Source organism: Cryptomeria japonica, chromosome 11 (assembly GCF_030272615.1).
Source record: "Cryptomeria japonica chromosome 11, Sugi_1.0, whole genome shotgun sequence".
Lineage (NCBI taxonomy): Eukaryota > Viridiplantae > Streptophyta > Pinopsida > Cupressales > Cupressaceae > Cryptomeria > Cryptomeria japonica.
The window spans coordinates 4,122,210-4,139,662 of NC_081415.1; the positions used below are offsets into that span (position 1 = coordinate 4,122,210).

Sequence of the window (17,453 nt, forward strand, 5' to 3'; positions counted from 1 at the left end):
GATAGCTTCTTAAAAAAAATTAAACAATTTATTTATTTATATTTATGTAATTAATTTTGAAAATTATTTTTCCTTCCGAAAATATAATTATATTTGAAATATTTAATAATTTTTATTAAAAATAATAAAAATAAAATCTCTCGAGAACAAACAATGGCAAATCTTAAAACTAATAATGCTTATAAAAATTATATGTGAAAAAAGTTGTGTCCAACAGTTATATGAGGATTGATGGCTTTGATTCTTTTCCAATATATCCCGCCTTCCTTCAATGTCTCCCTTAATTTATCCGTCCCACACATCCATAAATTGATCTCCTTGAGTCTTTTTAACCGCTCCAATCCATCTCCCACCTTGTTCAACTTCCCACACATTCCTAGCTTCAACTTCTCAAGGCATGCCATCGCTCCATCCTCCATTTCTGGAAACTCCTCCAATTCAGGGAAATCATGTATTCTAAGGAAGCGGAGGTGTGGAAACCCTCCCGACTTTCCAAACGCCTTTGGCAATTCTCTGCACCTCTCATTCCACCACAACGTCAAACTCACTAGATTGGGCAATGCTTGTAATTCCGGGTAATTACTGCAATGACAATAAAATAAAGAGAGATATGTGAGATTTGCCAAACAGCATATCCAGCTCGGCACTGCAAAATAAACTAGTGAGAGATGTTCCAGATCTCTCATTGCACTCATTCTCTCCGGAAATTGCGGAAGATCCGATTCTGATTCACCTTGCATTCCGATTCTGATTGCATTGCTGACTTTCAGCCGACGCAGCTTCTCCAAGGGTGCAAGGATCCCTTCTTCCATCCTCTTCAACTGCGCTTCATCAGAAACTTCAAATCCTATTTCCTCAATCTCACTCATCTTCCCAACATCCTTTAACCTTAACACACCCTCTTCTTCTTCCACCGACAGGGACAACCAACCCTTCATTATTCGCAGTGTTCGCAAAGACTCCAGCTTTGATATTTCCTTTGGCATTCGCTCAAACCGCCCTTCCAAATGCTGAAGACACCTAAGTTCACTTATTCATTTCGGTATCTGAATAGGCGCTCCGGTAGAGACATTAAGATAAGAGAGACTCTTAAGATGTCTCACACACTCTGGTAACATCTTAATATTTGTCCCACTCAAATTCAACACTCTAAGAAGTTTCATCTTTCCAACGCAAGCAGGCAATGTGGAGATATTTGTGTAAATCCAGAACCCGCAGAACTCTCATACCCCTGAAAAACATTGCCGGAATGTTTCCTCCAATTTCGGTATTGCCGGAGAGCGACAGTGTGCGGACAAGTGTGGGAGAAACAGGACGCCCCTCTGAAATGGCACGCTCATCAATATCTTTCTTCGCCAAAAATAAGCGACACCAGCGACCACCACCTCTATTATTCACAGAGCGCAATTCGCAGAAGGCATCCTCAGCACTGAAAGCATATTTATTTTCGCTGGATATGAGTATGGCCAAATCCAGCAATAAGTCATGAATTTTGCAATATTTCTTCAGATCACATTCATAATCTTCGCATACTTCAACTAGACAGAGATTGGAAAGCTGATCTAGACAATCCCACGGATTCTCTGCTGCCGGGATAAATCCTTCTCCCATCCACAGATATGTGAGATAGTCACAGTCTATTTTTTCATCCTCCGGAAAGAAAGAAAGATAAGCAAAACAAGCCTTGAGATGTGCAGGCAGCGAGTCATAACTCAACCTGAGAATATCCATGACAGGGTCTTTAGGATTGCTTACCTTTTTTAGCTTATCAAACTTGGACTGCCACTTCCCTGGCCGTGTAGTGTTCGCCAGAGATGCTGCAGTGGTCTTGATGGCAAGTGGCAAATTCCCACATTCCTTCACGATGTTCGCAGCTACCTCCTTCAGGTACTCTGGCAGACTATTTCCCTGAGACTCGGGAAATGCATAAGCGCAAAACAGCTTCCAGCTTTCTTCATCTGTCAAGCTTTCCATCTCATAAATCTCAGAATGAAGATTTATGCAAACCTCTCTGCTTCTTGTGCTAACTAAAATTTTGCATTGACTGTTGGCTCCAGTTGGGATACCAAGTCTAGTTAGCAAATCACCTTCTCTAGTAGCTCTCCACACATCATCTAAAACAATAAGACATCTCTTCCCCTGGATAAAGCTATGAATCTCCACTGCTGCTACCTCTTCACTTACTCCACTCTCCTTAATTCTCCTACTTAAATCTTCATGTATTTGAAAGGCTAAATCACTGAGCAACTTGGAAAGAGAATAGAACTGAGAAACTGAAAGCCATGCAGATTTCTCATACCTTCCCTTTTGGGCATCGAAGACATGCTGAAGAAGATAGGTTTTGCCTATCCCCCCCATTCCAACCACTGCAATGATTGGAAATTGGGGGTTTTCTAGCAAATTCACCATGCTTTCAATCTTGGACTGTATCCCCACTGGTTTGGAATCGCTGGGCAGGAGAGGTAGTCTCTTAAGCTGTCGTCGCAGGGATGATTCTGCTTCTTCTCTGTGAGAGACTGCAGTATGAGGTGTTGTAATCAATTGGATATCTGCAGTAACGGAGCTGAACCGGGCTTTGATCTTTCGAATTCTTCTTCCCATTTGATAGCGAGTAATCAATTGATTACAGCTCAAACTACAAAACTGAGGATTAGCAGCATACATAGAATCTACAGCACATATTTGAAGTATGTCCTCTGCCTCCCAGGCAATGTCTCGAACGCTCTGAAGCCATTCTTTCATAGACTCCTTTTTTTGTCTACTGCTCCTCTCATCAGCTTCATTTAGAAAATAGTTTACTTGCTTTATTTTGCTCATCAACCATTCAAAGTCTTCCCTGAAGTTGAAGACTATGCTCACCTCATTAGCCACTTGTTGAACGGCCATCTCACAAACTTTTCCAACAACAGCTTCTGCAAGTATGGACGCCATCTTCAACCCTTTGTTTTCTTGGAATTGAGAAAAACAGAGACGAAATAGAATAGCTGAATGCAATTCAAACTTAAAAAGTTTGGGTACAGAGCATGAATAATAGTGCCTACAACGATGCCATATATAACATCAATAAGGCATCTTCATGTTCTTTACTTGCAATTCGAGAAAAGAATATGTCCAAAGCAAAAATTAAAGAGAATATGTCGGCCACTTGGAAAAGCAAAGATACAAAGAGAATTCATGTAGGTCCCACTACCGACGATTATTTACTTTCAATTCTTGTGGACCACTCGTGTCTTGTCATTTGAATTTGACTGATTCAAATTTGAGAAGTCGAGCTTTCCAAATTTCTTCATTACCAAGAAAGTTTTCCCTTTTTATCTTAGAATATTATTTCTTCTATTCAGTTTAAATCTGTAAGTGTAGCTTTCTCTCAATCCAAGGTTATAAATGTGGTTTTGATCCACCTTTTCAAATACTTTGAATTAATTATTCTCTTAAACCAACTCAATTCAAAATAGTCATTATATATCAATTCCCCTACTAAAAGATTCAAATTTTGTGCTTAGGACATGTTTAAAAGTATATCACCCCTTGGTAATTAGAAATATCCATCCATTGTAGAAAATTGTGTAAAATCAAACAATGCAATCACCTAACACACTTAAAATCATTTATATCTATATCATTGCCTTGTTTCAAAGTAGTCATTTTGATCCTATCAACATTTTACATCAACAAACAACAAAAATCCTACTTATTTCACTTGTCCACTCCATCACTCTAATCTTTCTTAGAGTTCCAAGTTCATTAAATTAGTTCTTTAAATTTTTTTCTATAGTCCTTTCATTTTTATCAAAATCATTAAATTAATTTCAACGAAATTTGACTAAGAAGAGAAAAAGGGAAGCAAGATTTGAAGTTTCGAATTGATTCACCCCCCTCTCAATCTTAACTTGGGTACAATAATTGGTATCAAATCAAGATTCCTCTTTGGAAAGCTTAACTGCATGAGGTATGTCTGGAATGGCATAGGAACTACATATTAAGGTTGTATCATTCAATGGAACAAATTTTCCTTACTAGAAGGATAGGATGGAATCTTATTTGGAGACTTTGCAAAATGGAATTCAGGACATTGTCAAGTCCGGTTATAAACCTCCACAAAATGGATCTCAAACCTGGATGAAGTTAAGAATCATGAAACTAATGCAAAAGATAGAACATTATTTTTCAATTGCTTGAGTGATGCAGTATTTGGAAAGGTTAAGGGGTTGAAAGAAACTAAAGAGATTTGGAATAGACTATGTCAAACCTATGAAGGGTATTTGAAGATAAAGCAAGCTAGGTGGATGAATCTGAAACAAAAGTATGAGAATCTAAGAATAGCTGAAGATGAAAATGTTGAGAACTACCTACATAGGGTGAACAATCTAGCAGATGTTATTAGAGTCATTGATGGATATCTTGATGAAGGAGATGTTATAAGGAAGATTTTGTTAACTCTACCTAGATCCTACAAACCTAAGAATTGTGCTATAGAAGAAGTCCATGATTTGGATAAGTATTCAATTGACTATTTTATTATAACACTACCCATCTTTGAGATTTCAAAGATGGAAGGAGTAAAAAGAGGAAAAAAGGGTAGCTATATTTAATGTCTCAAGGCTAGCATAAGATGAAAAGAAAGAAAATGATAATTTAGAAGAGATTGAAGCAAATTTTGTAAGAAGATTGAAGACAGGTACCAAAAAATACAAACGTAAGTTACGCTTGAAATGATTTAATTGTGGTAGAATTGGTCATTATGCTTTTAAGTGTATATATAAAGAAGATTACAAGAAATTTGATGATGATGGGAAGAAGAGCATATATAGAAAACATGATTTCAAGAGGAAGATAAATGATAGAGGAAAGAAAAGACTATGTTCTATGGAGACACATTCATCAAAGGATGAAGAGAGTGAAAACTCAAATAAAGAATCTTTATTTTTGGCTATAGAAGACAACAATAAGGATATATTTGAAAGACTGAAAGGAACGAGTAAAGATAAGAATACTGCACTTCATGCTAAGTGGAACCAAAAGCCTAGATCGTCAACTTCGGATGTTAAAATCACATGATAGGTGACAAAGACAAGTTTATTAATCTTAGAAAGTATGATGGTAGATCAGTGAAATTCGCATGAGAGGAGGTTACACCTATTTGTGGAATAGGAAGTATCTCGATTAATGGTATACATAGAAGATTAATGATATTTTTTTATGTTGAAGGTTTGAGATAGTTTATTGACTGTTATTCGAATGTGTAATAAAGGTTATTTAAAGTTATCTTTAGAAATACCATATGTGTAATCATAAAAGAAAAAACTATATATTTGGTAGTAGAAGGCATTAGGACAAGTGAAAATTATGTATATTATATAAAGGAAAGAAATGGAAATAGATGTTTTTTAAATCAAAGCAATGAATATTAGTTATGGCATAGAAGGATGGGACATGTCAACTTTACAAATGATAATTATTTTCACTAATAAATCTATGAGAGATTTACCAAGGATTGTCAAACCTACTGATACTCTGTATAGTCAATGTCAACTCAAAAAATAGACAAAGAGATGTGTAGGATGAAAATGGAATCAAGTAAATTAAGATATAATCCCACTCTCATACACACATTGGAATATGAAAGAGCCTAATGAGATGATTCACTTTGACTACTTATCGCACAAGAGAGAGAGAGAGAGAGAGAGAGAGAGAGAGAGAGAGAGAGAATATCTTTAAGGTTTCTATTCCTTTGTTGCTATGAAGAGGAGATGCAATATAATGATCAACTATGCGAGTAGATGAGAAAAGATGCAAAAATAAATTGAAAATATTGAAACCTTCTTATCTAAAAATGAGAGATGGAGTAAAAGGAGCCCAGAGGTGCACCTATCATTGAAATTTGAGGTTGACTGAGTAGTTTCAGGATGCCACACCCTGGTCCTTGATACCACAAAGAGTTGTACTTTTGGAAATTGTTGTTTGACAATTTGTACTATCGAACAACCACAAAAATTTGCAAAACACAAAGGACCAAGGTGTCATGCCCTGGTCCTGGACCAGTACAGCACGCCCTGGTCTCATAAAACTAAGATCTACCTCTAAGACAAGGTTTGTACTTATGTGCTCTGTCAGTTCCAAATGATGTGTGTCCATCAGATCCCTGTACCTGCATCTACAACTTTAAAAATGGTGTCTAGGTGGCTATATAGTGTTTTGCCTTAGTAGAACCCTTGTTTTGGTGATTTCCACCTCCACAGATAGCCGATATACTAAAAATGTCTTTCCAAAAATCTTGTGTGTGTGCGAGATCCTAAAATGAACAAGAAAGTAAATCTAGAGTTATATCTTATGCTTGAGAGTAAACCCTAAATCCATGTAAGTTCTTGAAATCACAAATGCAATAATGGATCTAAAGCATGAATGTAAATCTGAAAAATGATTGTTATGAAGCTCATACAAGACATGAAAATAACATGAAACATAGTGAACCCTAAGGTAGAGGTACAAGTCAATCAATAGTCGGTGATCTCCTATTGTTCTCCAATGTCTTCAAAGATCCAATTGACGATGAAAATTATTGATGTATACTTGATAGATGTTTGATTTTCTGATTGAAGAATTCACGTAAACCTACACTTTCACTTCATAAAAGGCTCCTTCAGAATTGCTAGATGGATCCTTCAAATGAGGAAAGAAAAGGCTATATGTATGAAACCCTAACTTTGTTTTTGATCATAGGCTGACCTACAATCAATATAATTTTACAATCATTTGGATTTAAAGATAAAAATACCACCAAAACATGCTCTTGAAATTCAGGGAGAAAAAGTAGGGACTAGGAGACATCATCCCAGTCTGACCAACTTTTTCCCAAATTTTTAGCGAAGCAAGATATCATGATTATAATGTCAATTCCAGAAGGATGTGAAGATTCAAGGTGTTTAGGTGTACAAAATCAGGCCTTGAAGGTTGAAATAGGACATAATTAGGGCTTTTGATGAATTAATTAATAGAAAGAATAAAATAAAAAGGGGCACACTTAGAGTAAAGGGCCCAATTTTATAATGTGTAGAGTGATGAAAGAAGACATTAGATTTTATTAAATTAATTAATTAAATTCTTAAAGAGAATTTGAAACGCAAAATGCAAACACACTAAGGCAGGTGCTAACCTAGGCATGGAATTGTACCACCTAATTAAGGGTGTATAATTTATGATGCTACATTTAGCCCCCACTTTAGCGTTCATATGATACTAAGTGCATATGAAAGAGAAAGTACAAATAATTAAACATTTCATGAAAAAGGATAATCCATAAGGTGTCAGATGAAGCCCCCAGTGGTATCTACAATACACAATTAGGAATCGTACCCTACAAAACCACTTTATTAGATAAAATCACAAAATCACCTAAATTCATACTAGGTAAGTGATGAAATTTGTGGGTACTTATATGCTCCCCTATTTCGGCGTGCTAATTAGTGAGTTGAAACAGGGTATCATGTTTACCACATCGAATTGTGAAAGAAAATTGATGACAAATACTCACAACAAGGTTTGATACAAGATCAAAGCTAATGGAGAATCATTTGGTAAGAAAGAGAACTAAACCACAATTCCAACACAAGCAAGAGTGTGAGAATTTTATCTCTCTAACACAAGATGAAAGATTGAGTTAAAAATGAAGAATTAGGGTTTGGAAAAGAATTACCTTTTGAATTGTGAATAGGAAGAAGAGATCATTATCCAAAGACATCCGCCTTTGAGAATAGAAGGAAGATATTATCTTTAATAGGAAGAGAAGAGATCATTATCCAAAGGGGATCTTTGATAAAGATATCATCTTTAAAAGGAAGAGAAGGAAGAGAAGAATACACACCTTCTCCAATGTTAAGGAAAAGAGGATTCATAGTGAAGGATAGAACACTTTCACTAAGGAGAGATTGTTCATGGAAGATTTCAAACAACTTAGAATAGGTCCTAAACAAGGAATATTCGTATTCTATGCAAGGAATAAAATAAAAAATACAACTTAACAAAGAAAAGGTGAATCATTGTAAAAGGAGAGAATATTTAAATATCATCCTTTCCCCCCAAGCATAGAGGCAAGGACATCAAAGAGTGATCATTTATAAAAGAAACAATCTTCTAGGAGAAGGAAAGAGATCCTCATCATGGATAAGAACATTCACAACATAGAAGGGTTTTAATTATTAAAAAATACCACTCAATGAATAAAATGATTTGATGCATGGTTATAGATTTCCACACCAAGGAAGATGATAAGGAGATTGAGTGAGAAGTTGCTCAATAGGCCTAAATTGGTTTAATCTATCAAGTGGACCCAAAGGATATTATTTTTGTTTTCTTTTCAATTAGTGTTTGCAACAAAAACCTTCAACACCCACACCTCTTCTTAAACAACCAACCCATTGTGTGTTATACTCCCTTGCTCAAGCTTATATTCCTCAATGTTGCTCAAATCCTCCACCATAGGTCCACACCCCAGAATTATGTCTTAACTATCAAAATTGATTGAAATAGGTCCATTGTGTGTCTTTCAATTATTTTTCCCAAGTTTGGAAGGTTCAAACACCCTTGGGGCAATCGGGTTCAACTTTTAGTGAAAACAGGGCTAAAAGGCTACTAGCCTGTGGAGGCCTAATTGGAGTGAAATTTTCTTATATAGTGCATAGATGGTAATAAACACCCTATAACCTGATTTGGAAGATATCTATGAGGTCTAAACTCAAATATTTTTGAGGTCTTAGCTCCTGAGAAGGTGGTTTAATGACTGTCCATATTTTTAGGCAAGAAAGGAGGGTTTTGAGAGGGTTTTGCTCAAGCAACATAGGAAGTCTCTCTTACACCTCAAACCAAGATTCCAAACTCTTGAAGAAACTCTGACACATCATTTAGAACAATTATCCAACTCTGACCTGCATGACATTACATCAAACACTTGCCATACAACAATAAAATGACTGTTAAATGCACTGTCACTGTCAAATTCATTGTTTTCTACACTTTGAAGGTTAGAACTTAATGGAAGACTTCACCAAAACATGTAACAACCTCCAAGAATTTTTTTTACCTATTACAAGATTCCCAATCATGGATATGTTCATCAATCAACTTTGGATTCAAAAAGACATTAAATTCCCCAAAACTGGGTACTTGTTGCCAGCGACAACTTGACACTTTTGCAAGATGAAATACACACTATTTGGAGCTCTAAATACATATAAAAATCCAAGAATACTAGTGCAGACCTATGCCTCAAGTTTTCTCACTCAAATTGGTCTTTGAGCACAAACAAGTTTGGTCTTATTCACATTGCTAGCCAAATCCATCTCCAACTTGCCTAGCATATGCTCTAGAGAACTTCCTTTGCACAACCCTAGCCAAAATATGGAATATTTACACTATAGATGTGCAATACAACTTTTCTAAGTCCACCCATGGGAGCCCAAAGCTGGATTTAGACAAGTTGATGCATTTTGGAGGCCAAAACCCTTGACAGGGCTGCCAAGGAGCAAAAATGAACCTTTTTTTTACAACCAACTTCCCAACACAAAACCTGCAAACTAATTACATAAAGAGAATTGAATATACAATAAAATCACTGTCCAAAAGGTACAGTATGGAAAATGAGAAGTCCTAGTACAGACTGCTATACAAATGAAATGTAAAACATGAGAAAAGACATAAAATTGTTGCTCTTTCAATTGATTTATGTTAGAAAGTTAAAAATCCAACCCTATACCAAGAAGAGGGAGGAATATATATATAATTTGAAGATAGTTATCAATTCATGTATGGACATAAGGCATTTTTATCTTCTTTTTACAAAAATTGTCCAAAATGACAACTTTTACAAGCAAAAATGACAACTTTTGTTGCTCCAAGTGGCAATTTGAGCAACCTAACTCAACTAGCCTTTCAAAATAACCTAGGAATTATTAAAAACACTTTCTAAACATGTTTCAATACTTTCCAAAGCATTTCTAAGCCTCTAAAGTGATTTTCCACTTTTTAGCCTTATTTGGCCTAGGAGCACAAAATTGACAACTCAAACTTTAAGAAGCAAAACTTGATCTCTCAAGCACACAATGAGATCAAACACTGATGAAATTATTAAACACAACCTATAACAACATTCAAAACCTATTACAAGGCTCACAAACACTTAAGCATGAAAATACTAAAAAGGAGAGTGAAACATGACTAGGTGCTCCTGCACCATACTCCCCCAAAAACAAAGAAGTCATGTGACTCTGTGAGGCAGAAAAGAAGAAGGAATTAAAGATTTAGATAAATTAGACTCATGTACCCAAGTGGCTTCTGAAAGAATTTTATCTTTCCACTTGATGAGATGCTCCATGTACACTTGATGGTGAGTCCTCTTGTAAACTCTTGAGTCCAACACCTTTTCCGCTTGAGGAATGGATGGAGGAGGCAAAGAAAGGTCTGAAAAGTGACTTGTAAACATTTGAAACTCTATCCTCCTCCTTAGGAATTTGACCTTTGAATGCCACCAAATCTGAAACATTTAAAATAGGAGACAAAGAAAGATTAGTAGGCAAATCAATTTTATATGCATTAGAACCATACTTAGCCAATACCTTGCAAGGACCTATCCACCTAATTTGGAGCTTGTTGGTAAGTCCATTTTACAATCTATACTTGTTCAAATGCACCATCACAAAGTCCCCAACTAAAAATTGAACATCCCTCTTTGATGCATCCACTCTAGCTTTCACTTTCTCTGAGGTATCCTGAAGAGTCTTTCTCACTTGCTCATGAACTTCCTTCATTGATTGAGCCATGTCATCTATTGTACCACTCTTTTGCTTCATGTTACCAAGATCCCTTAACTCCATGACACCCCTTGGGTGCATACCATAAACAATTTCAAAGGGACTCTTACCAGTTGACCTGTTAACACTATCATTATATGCAAATTCTGCCTGATGGATGATTTGATCGCAACTTTGGCCATATTCCTTTATCAAACTCATTAATAGGTTGCCAAGAGTCCTATTGACCACCTCAGTTTGGCCATCAGTCTATGGGTGATAAGATGAACCAAAAGAAAGATTAGTACCCAATCTTTTCCACAATGTCTTCCAAAAATGGCCAAGTAACTTAACATCTCTATCAGAAACAATGCTAGAAGGTAAACCATGGATTCTAATCACTTCCTTGAAAAACAAATAGGCTATATGACTAGCATCATGTGTAGTCTTGCAAGGAATAAAGTGTGCCTTTTTACTAAATTTATCCACAATCACAAAAATGCTATCAAAACCAGCTTTAGTCTTAGGTAAGCCTACCACAAAATCCATGCTAACACATTCCCAAGGCCTTGTAGGAATTGGAAGAGGTTGATAAAGACCAGCATTAGAAGTAGTACCTTTTGCCTTCTGACAAACCATACATTTCTCCACATACCTTCTGACATCTCACTACATTTTAGGCCAATAATAAAAATGTTGCACCAACTCCAATGTCTTGTTGAAACCAAAATGTCCACTCAAACACCCATCATGCTTTTCTTGAATCAGATTCTCCCTCATTGAGATTTTAGGAACACATAGTTGCCCACCTTTAAACAACAAACCATTTTGCAAAGTATAATCAGCATATTCACTATGAAAAGAATTATCAAATGCTTGGCAAACCTTGTAGATGGCTGCAAAATCTTCATCATCAGGATACATTCCTTTGAAGCATTCTATGCCAATACTCTAAACCTGTACTTCCTACACTGTTAGAAGCCTTCTACTCAAAGCATCTGCTACTTTATTGCATTGTCCTTTCTTGTGCTTAAGAGTAAAAGTGTATGATTGTAAGTACTCAACCCATTTAACATGTCTATGCTTTAACTTATCTTGTGAATTCAAGAAACTCAAAGCCTAATTATCTGTATAAACAACAAACTCCTTTGGAAGCAAATAATCTCTCCACTTTCTAAGTGCTTGAACTAAAGCATAGAGTTCCAAATCATAGGAAGAGTGCTTCTTTTTAGCATCATTCAACTTTTCACTAAAGAAAGCTACAGGTCTATTATCTTGACTCAACACTGCACCTACTGCAATATTATGAGCATCACGTTCAATAGTAAATAACTTATCAAAACTAGGAAGTATAAGCACTGGTTGAGAAGCAACCTTAGTTTTCAAAAGTTCAAACCCCTTATTTGCTGCATCTGTCCACTGAAACTTGACCTTAGCTCTACCTTTTTATAGTATCAAGCATTGGTGCACAAATTTCACTAAACCCTCTGATGAGCTTCCTGTAGAACTGTGCTAAGCCATGAAAAATTTCGGACATCACTTACTAATTTGGGTGTAGGCCAATTTGTGATGGCTTCCACCTTGGTTTTATCCATTTTCAAATCTCCACCTGAGATCACAAAGCCAAGATAAACCAATTCCTATTTCATAAAATCACAATTTTCCAAATTGATTGTCGGTTGTTCATCATATAATTTGTTCAAAACAATTTCAAGATGCTTCAAATGCTCTTCTTTAGCTTTACTGAATATTAGTATGTCATCTAAGTACACCCCTACAAATTTACTAATGAAATCATGCAACACTTCATTCATGAGTCTCATGAATGTACTTGGGGCATTAGAAAGACCAAATGGCATAAATAGCCACTCATAAAGACCCTCATTTGTTTTGAAGGTTGTTTTCCAATCATCACCTTCTTTTATCTTGATCTGGTGACAACCACTCTTGAGGTCAATTTTTGTGAAATACTTTGCACCTCCCAAACAATCCATCAAATCCTCAATCCTTGAAATAGGAAATCTATACCTAACAGTGATTCTATTAATGGCTCTTGAATCTGTGCATAATCTCCATGTACCTCCTTTCTTAGGTGCTAAAACGGCAGGTACTGCACAAGGACTTATACTTTTTGTTATCAGATTTTGATCTAGGAGTTCTTGCACTTGTCTTGCCACTTCTTTGTTTTGTTCAAGTGTCATCTTATAGGCTACTTTGTTTGGTAAAAAGGCTCTTGGTATGAAGTCTATCTGATGGCTAATGGCTCTAGGAGGTGGTAAGGTTGCAAGTGTTCCATCCCTTATAATTTCTTTAAAGTTATCAAGTATTTGTTGCACTTCTTGTGGTATTTCAACCTTCTTCTCCTTCTTTTCTTTCTTGGGTGTCACTATGAGTGCAAATCCCACTCCTTTACCCTCTTTAAGTGTGTTAATAAACTCTTTCTCATTCACTATTAAAACATTATGATTCTTTGAACTGCTGCCCTCTTTCTCTCCATTTATAGACTAAATTTTGTATGTAACACCATATTTCTGAAATGAGTAGGAGTTCTTTTCACCATTGTGTATGGCTTTCCTATCAAATTTTCAAGGTCTACCAAGAAGTAGATGGAAAGCATCCATTGGAAGAATATCGCATAAGATCATATCTTGATACCCTCCTATAGTGAATTCTACCCATGTTTGTTCATTGACAAGAACATGTTGCTCCCTATTCAACCATGTGACTCTATAGGGATGTGTGTGAGGGATTCTTTCTAGTTTGAGTTTCCTCACTGCTTCTTCTGAAACTATGTTATCTGTGGATCCTGAATCAATAACCACCTTGCATACCTTTCCCATGATCTTGCACTTAATTATAAACAATGACCTTCTTTGAATAGGTTCCTCCTTGATTGGCTCCTTTATCAAGACTCTTCTCATCATCAAACTCTCACCTTCTTTTGATGTTAAGCTCACTTCATGAGCTTTTCTACTTGCTGCACTTTCTTGCACATAATTCACTTTTCTTTCACCTCCTTGTGATGAAGTGGGTTTCTCTGGACATCTGAAGGCAGGGTGCCCCAACTTCTGACAGTTTTAGCATTTCATGGTGGAGAAGTAGGACCCTCTTCTTGGTCCACTAGATCTACCTCTACCTAGGTTTCTATATCCCCTTCCTCTATAGCTGCTCTTGCTATATGAATCCCCACTTTGCTCAACAAGTTTGGATTCTCATTGGGACCTTTGATCTCCTCTTCCACCAAAAATTCCTCTATGGCCTCTACCATCTCTACCCCTACCTCTGCCTCTGTTGCTTTGTTCTTTCTTTTTCTTATTCTTCTCTTCCACTTTGAGTGCTAGTTGATAACACTTGTGAATTGTTTGTGGACATAACAAACTCATCTCTTCTTGTATGTTCCATCTCAGTCCATTCAAATACCTTGCTACTTTTATACTCTCATCCTCTACTACCTTTGATTTCATGCATAGTTTTTGAAATTCCTCAGTGTAGCTATTGACATCTAAGTCTTTTTGTCTCAAGTTTTGTATTTTCCTATGTAGTTGGATTTCATAGTCTTTAGGAAGATAGGTTTCTCTAATTTTGGTTAGCATTGCTTTCCAGGTAGCTATTGGTTGCTTACCTTCTTTCACCCTTTCCTCTTGGATAAACTTCCACCAAGTTAAGGCCACCCCTCTCAACCTTGATTTTGCTACTTTAACCTTTTGTGCTTCAGTTATTCCATCACATTCAAAATGGTTTTCTAGGCCTTCAATCCATTATATGAGAGCATCAGGATCCATCTTTCCACTGAAAAGAGCCACTCCCTCTAAGGTTTTACCACTCATAGCTCTCAAAGCCTTCATGAATGGTTCTTGCTCAAGAATAGGGTTAGGTATGGGAACCTCATCTTCTATTGCCACCATTTTGCCCTTATCTCCAACCTTATCATGGACTTCTTTGGTCTTCACTTCAACTTCAACGAGTTTTGTTGCTAGCTATTCCAACCTCTCTCTAAGTGCTCTATTTTCTTCTCCTTGGTCTTTGACCTTCTTGGATAACTCAGCATTAGTCACCATGTTTTCTTCTAAGGATTCTATTGATCCTAAATCAATTTGTTTCCTCTTTTCTCCTGAATCTTACTTAGGCTCCGATACCACTGATAGGGAGATTGAGTGAGAAGTTGCTCAATAGGCCTAAATTGGTTTAATCTATCAAGTGGACCCAAAGGATATGCTTTTTCTTTTATTTTCAATTATTTTTTGCAACAACAACCTTCAACACCCATACCTCTTCTCAAACAACCACCCCATTGCGTGTTATACTCCCTTGCTCAAGCTTATATTCCTCAATGTTGCTCAATTCCTCCACCATAGGGCCACACCCCAAAATTGTGTCTTAACTATAAAAATTGATTGAAATAGGTCCATTGTGTGTCTTTCAACTATTTTTCCCAAGTTTGGAAGATTCATACACCCTTGGGGCAATCGGGTTCAACTTTTAGTGAAAACAGGGCTAAAAGGCTACTAGCTTGTGGAGGCCTAATTGGAGTGAAATTTGATTATATAGTGCAATGATGGTCATAAACACCCTAGAAACTGACTTGGAAGATATATACAAGGTCCAAAATCAAATATTTTTGAGGTCTTAGCTCCTGAGAAGGTGGTTTAAAGACTGTCCACATTTTTAGGCAAGAAACGAGGGTTTTGAGAGTGTTTTGCTTAAGCAACATAGGAAGTCTCTCTTAAAACTCAAACCAAGCTTCCAAAATCTTGAAGAACCTCTACCACATCATTTAGAACAATTCTCCAACTCTTCCCTACATGACATTACATCAAACACTTGCCATACAACAATAAAATGACTGTTAAATGCATTGTCACTGTCAAATTCACTATTTTTCTGCACTTTGAAGGTTAGAACTTCATGGAAGACTTCACCAAAACATGTAAAAACCTCCAAGAAACATTTTTAGCACCTGTTACAAGATTCCAAAGCATGGATATGTTCATCAATCAACTTTGGATTAAAAAAGACATTAAATTCCCCAAAACTGGGTACTTGCTGCCAACCACAACTTGACACTTTTGCAAGATGAAATACACACTGTTTGGAGCTCTAAATACATATAAAAATCCAAGAATACTAGTGCAAACCTTTTCCTCAAGTTTTCTCACTCAAATTGGTCTTTGAGCATAAACAAGTTTAGTCTTATTCACATTGCTAGCCAAATCCATCTCCAACTTGCCTAGCATATGCTCAAGAGCACTTCCTTTGCACAACCCTAGCCAAAATATGGAATATTTACACTGTACATGTGCAATATAACTTTTCTAAGTCCACCCATGGGAGCCAAAAGCTGGATTTAGACAAGTTGATGCATTTTGGAGGCCAAAACCCTTGACAGGGCTGCCAAGGAGCAAAAATGAACCTTTTTTTAACTACCAACTTCCCAACACAAAACCTTCAAACTAATTACATAAAGAGAATTGAATATAAAATTAAATCACTATCCAAAAGGTACAGTATGGAAAATGAGAAGTCCCAGTACGGACTGCTATACAAATGGAGTGCAAAAGATGAGAAAAGACATAAAATTGCTGCTCTTTCAATTGATTTATGTTAGAAAGTACAAAAGCCAACCCTATACCAAGAAGAGGGAGGAATATATATATATATATATATATATATATATATATATATATAATTTGGAGGTAGTTATCAAGTCCTGTATGGACATAAGGCATTTTTGTCTTCTTTTTACAAAAAGTGTCCAAAATGATAACTTTTACAAGCAAAAATGACAACTTTTGTTGCTCCAAGTGGCAATTTAAGCAACATAACTTAACTAACCTTCCAAAATCACCTAGAAATGATTAAAAAGAATTTATAAACATGTTTCAATAATTTCCAAAGGATGGCTATGCCTATAAGGCGATTTTCCACTTTTTTGCCTTATTTCGCCTAGGAGCACAAAAAACTGACAACTCAAACTTTAAGAAGCAACACTTAATCTCTGAAGCACACAATGATATTAAACACTTATGAAATGATTAAAAACAACCTATAACAACATTCAAAACCTATTACAAGACTCACAAACACTTAAGCATGAAAATACTAAAAAGGAGAGTGAAACGTGACTAGGTGCTCCTGCACCAGAAGATGTCCCAATTAAGAATATGTACTTAAGATCCTCATCATGGACACTTGTTCCAATATGAGAGAGGGAATTCAGAATATATACCTCTAAAATCAATAAGAGATCCTTATAGAAGACACTACTTCACAAAGGGGAAATTTTTTATCTTAGGAAGGAGAGATGTTTGAAATCATTCTTGCCCCATACATAGAGACAGGAGATGAGACACAAATGGGCTATTATGTTGCTTTCATAGTATGATTTCACATGAAATTATACTATCGTGAATGACAATGAGCCCTGAATAAGTGAGCTACCAATATCATATAATGATGAGGAACATAATAGCCATTAATGTTTTTGCAGATATGCTAGATTGGATGAGGAATTCAAATATGACATGTTAAATGCTCTACCATCTGTGAGATTAAAAACATGTATAGGATGATAAAAATTAAATAATCTTGATCAAGAGAGTAGTTTGTAGGAGAAGAATAGGCCACTAAGTCATGCTCCTCTTGAACATAAGAAACCTTAGGAAAGGGACAAGT

The 17,453-nt window shown here is 36.2% G+C and overlaps 1 protein-coding gene across 1 annotated transcript; it reads right to left on the reverse strand.

The window, feature by feature from the left end:
* Positions 1–1,149: 1,149 nt before the first annotated feature.
* Positions 1,150–2,931, reverse strand: LOC131042582 (disease resistance RPP13-like protein 4). Its single transcript, XM_057975895.2, has one exon. It carries the CDS (start codon positions 2,929–2,931, stop codon positions 1,150–1,152), a length of 1,782 nt encoding a protein of 593 aa, XP_057831878.2.
* Between the last annotated feature and the right edge of the window lie 14,522 nt (positions 2,932–17,453).

Excerpts from the sequence above, each read along its gene's own strand:
- LOC131042582 (XM_057975895.2), bottom strand. The coding sequence starts at position 2,931 with ATGGCGTCCATACTTGCAGAAGCTGTTGTTGGAAAAGTTTGTGAGATG.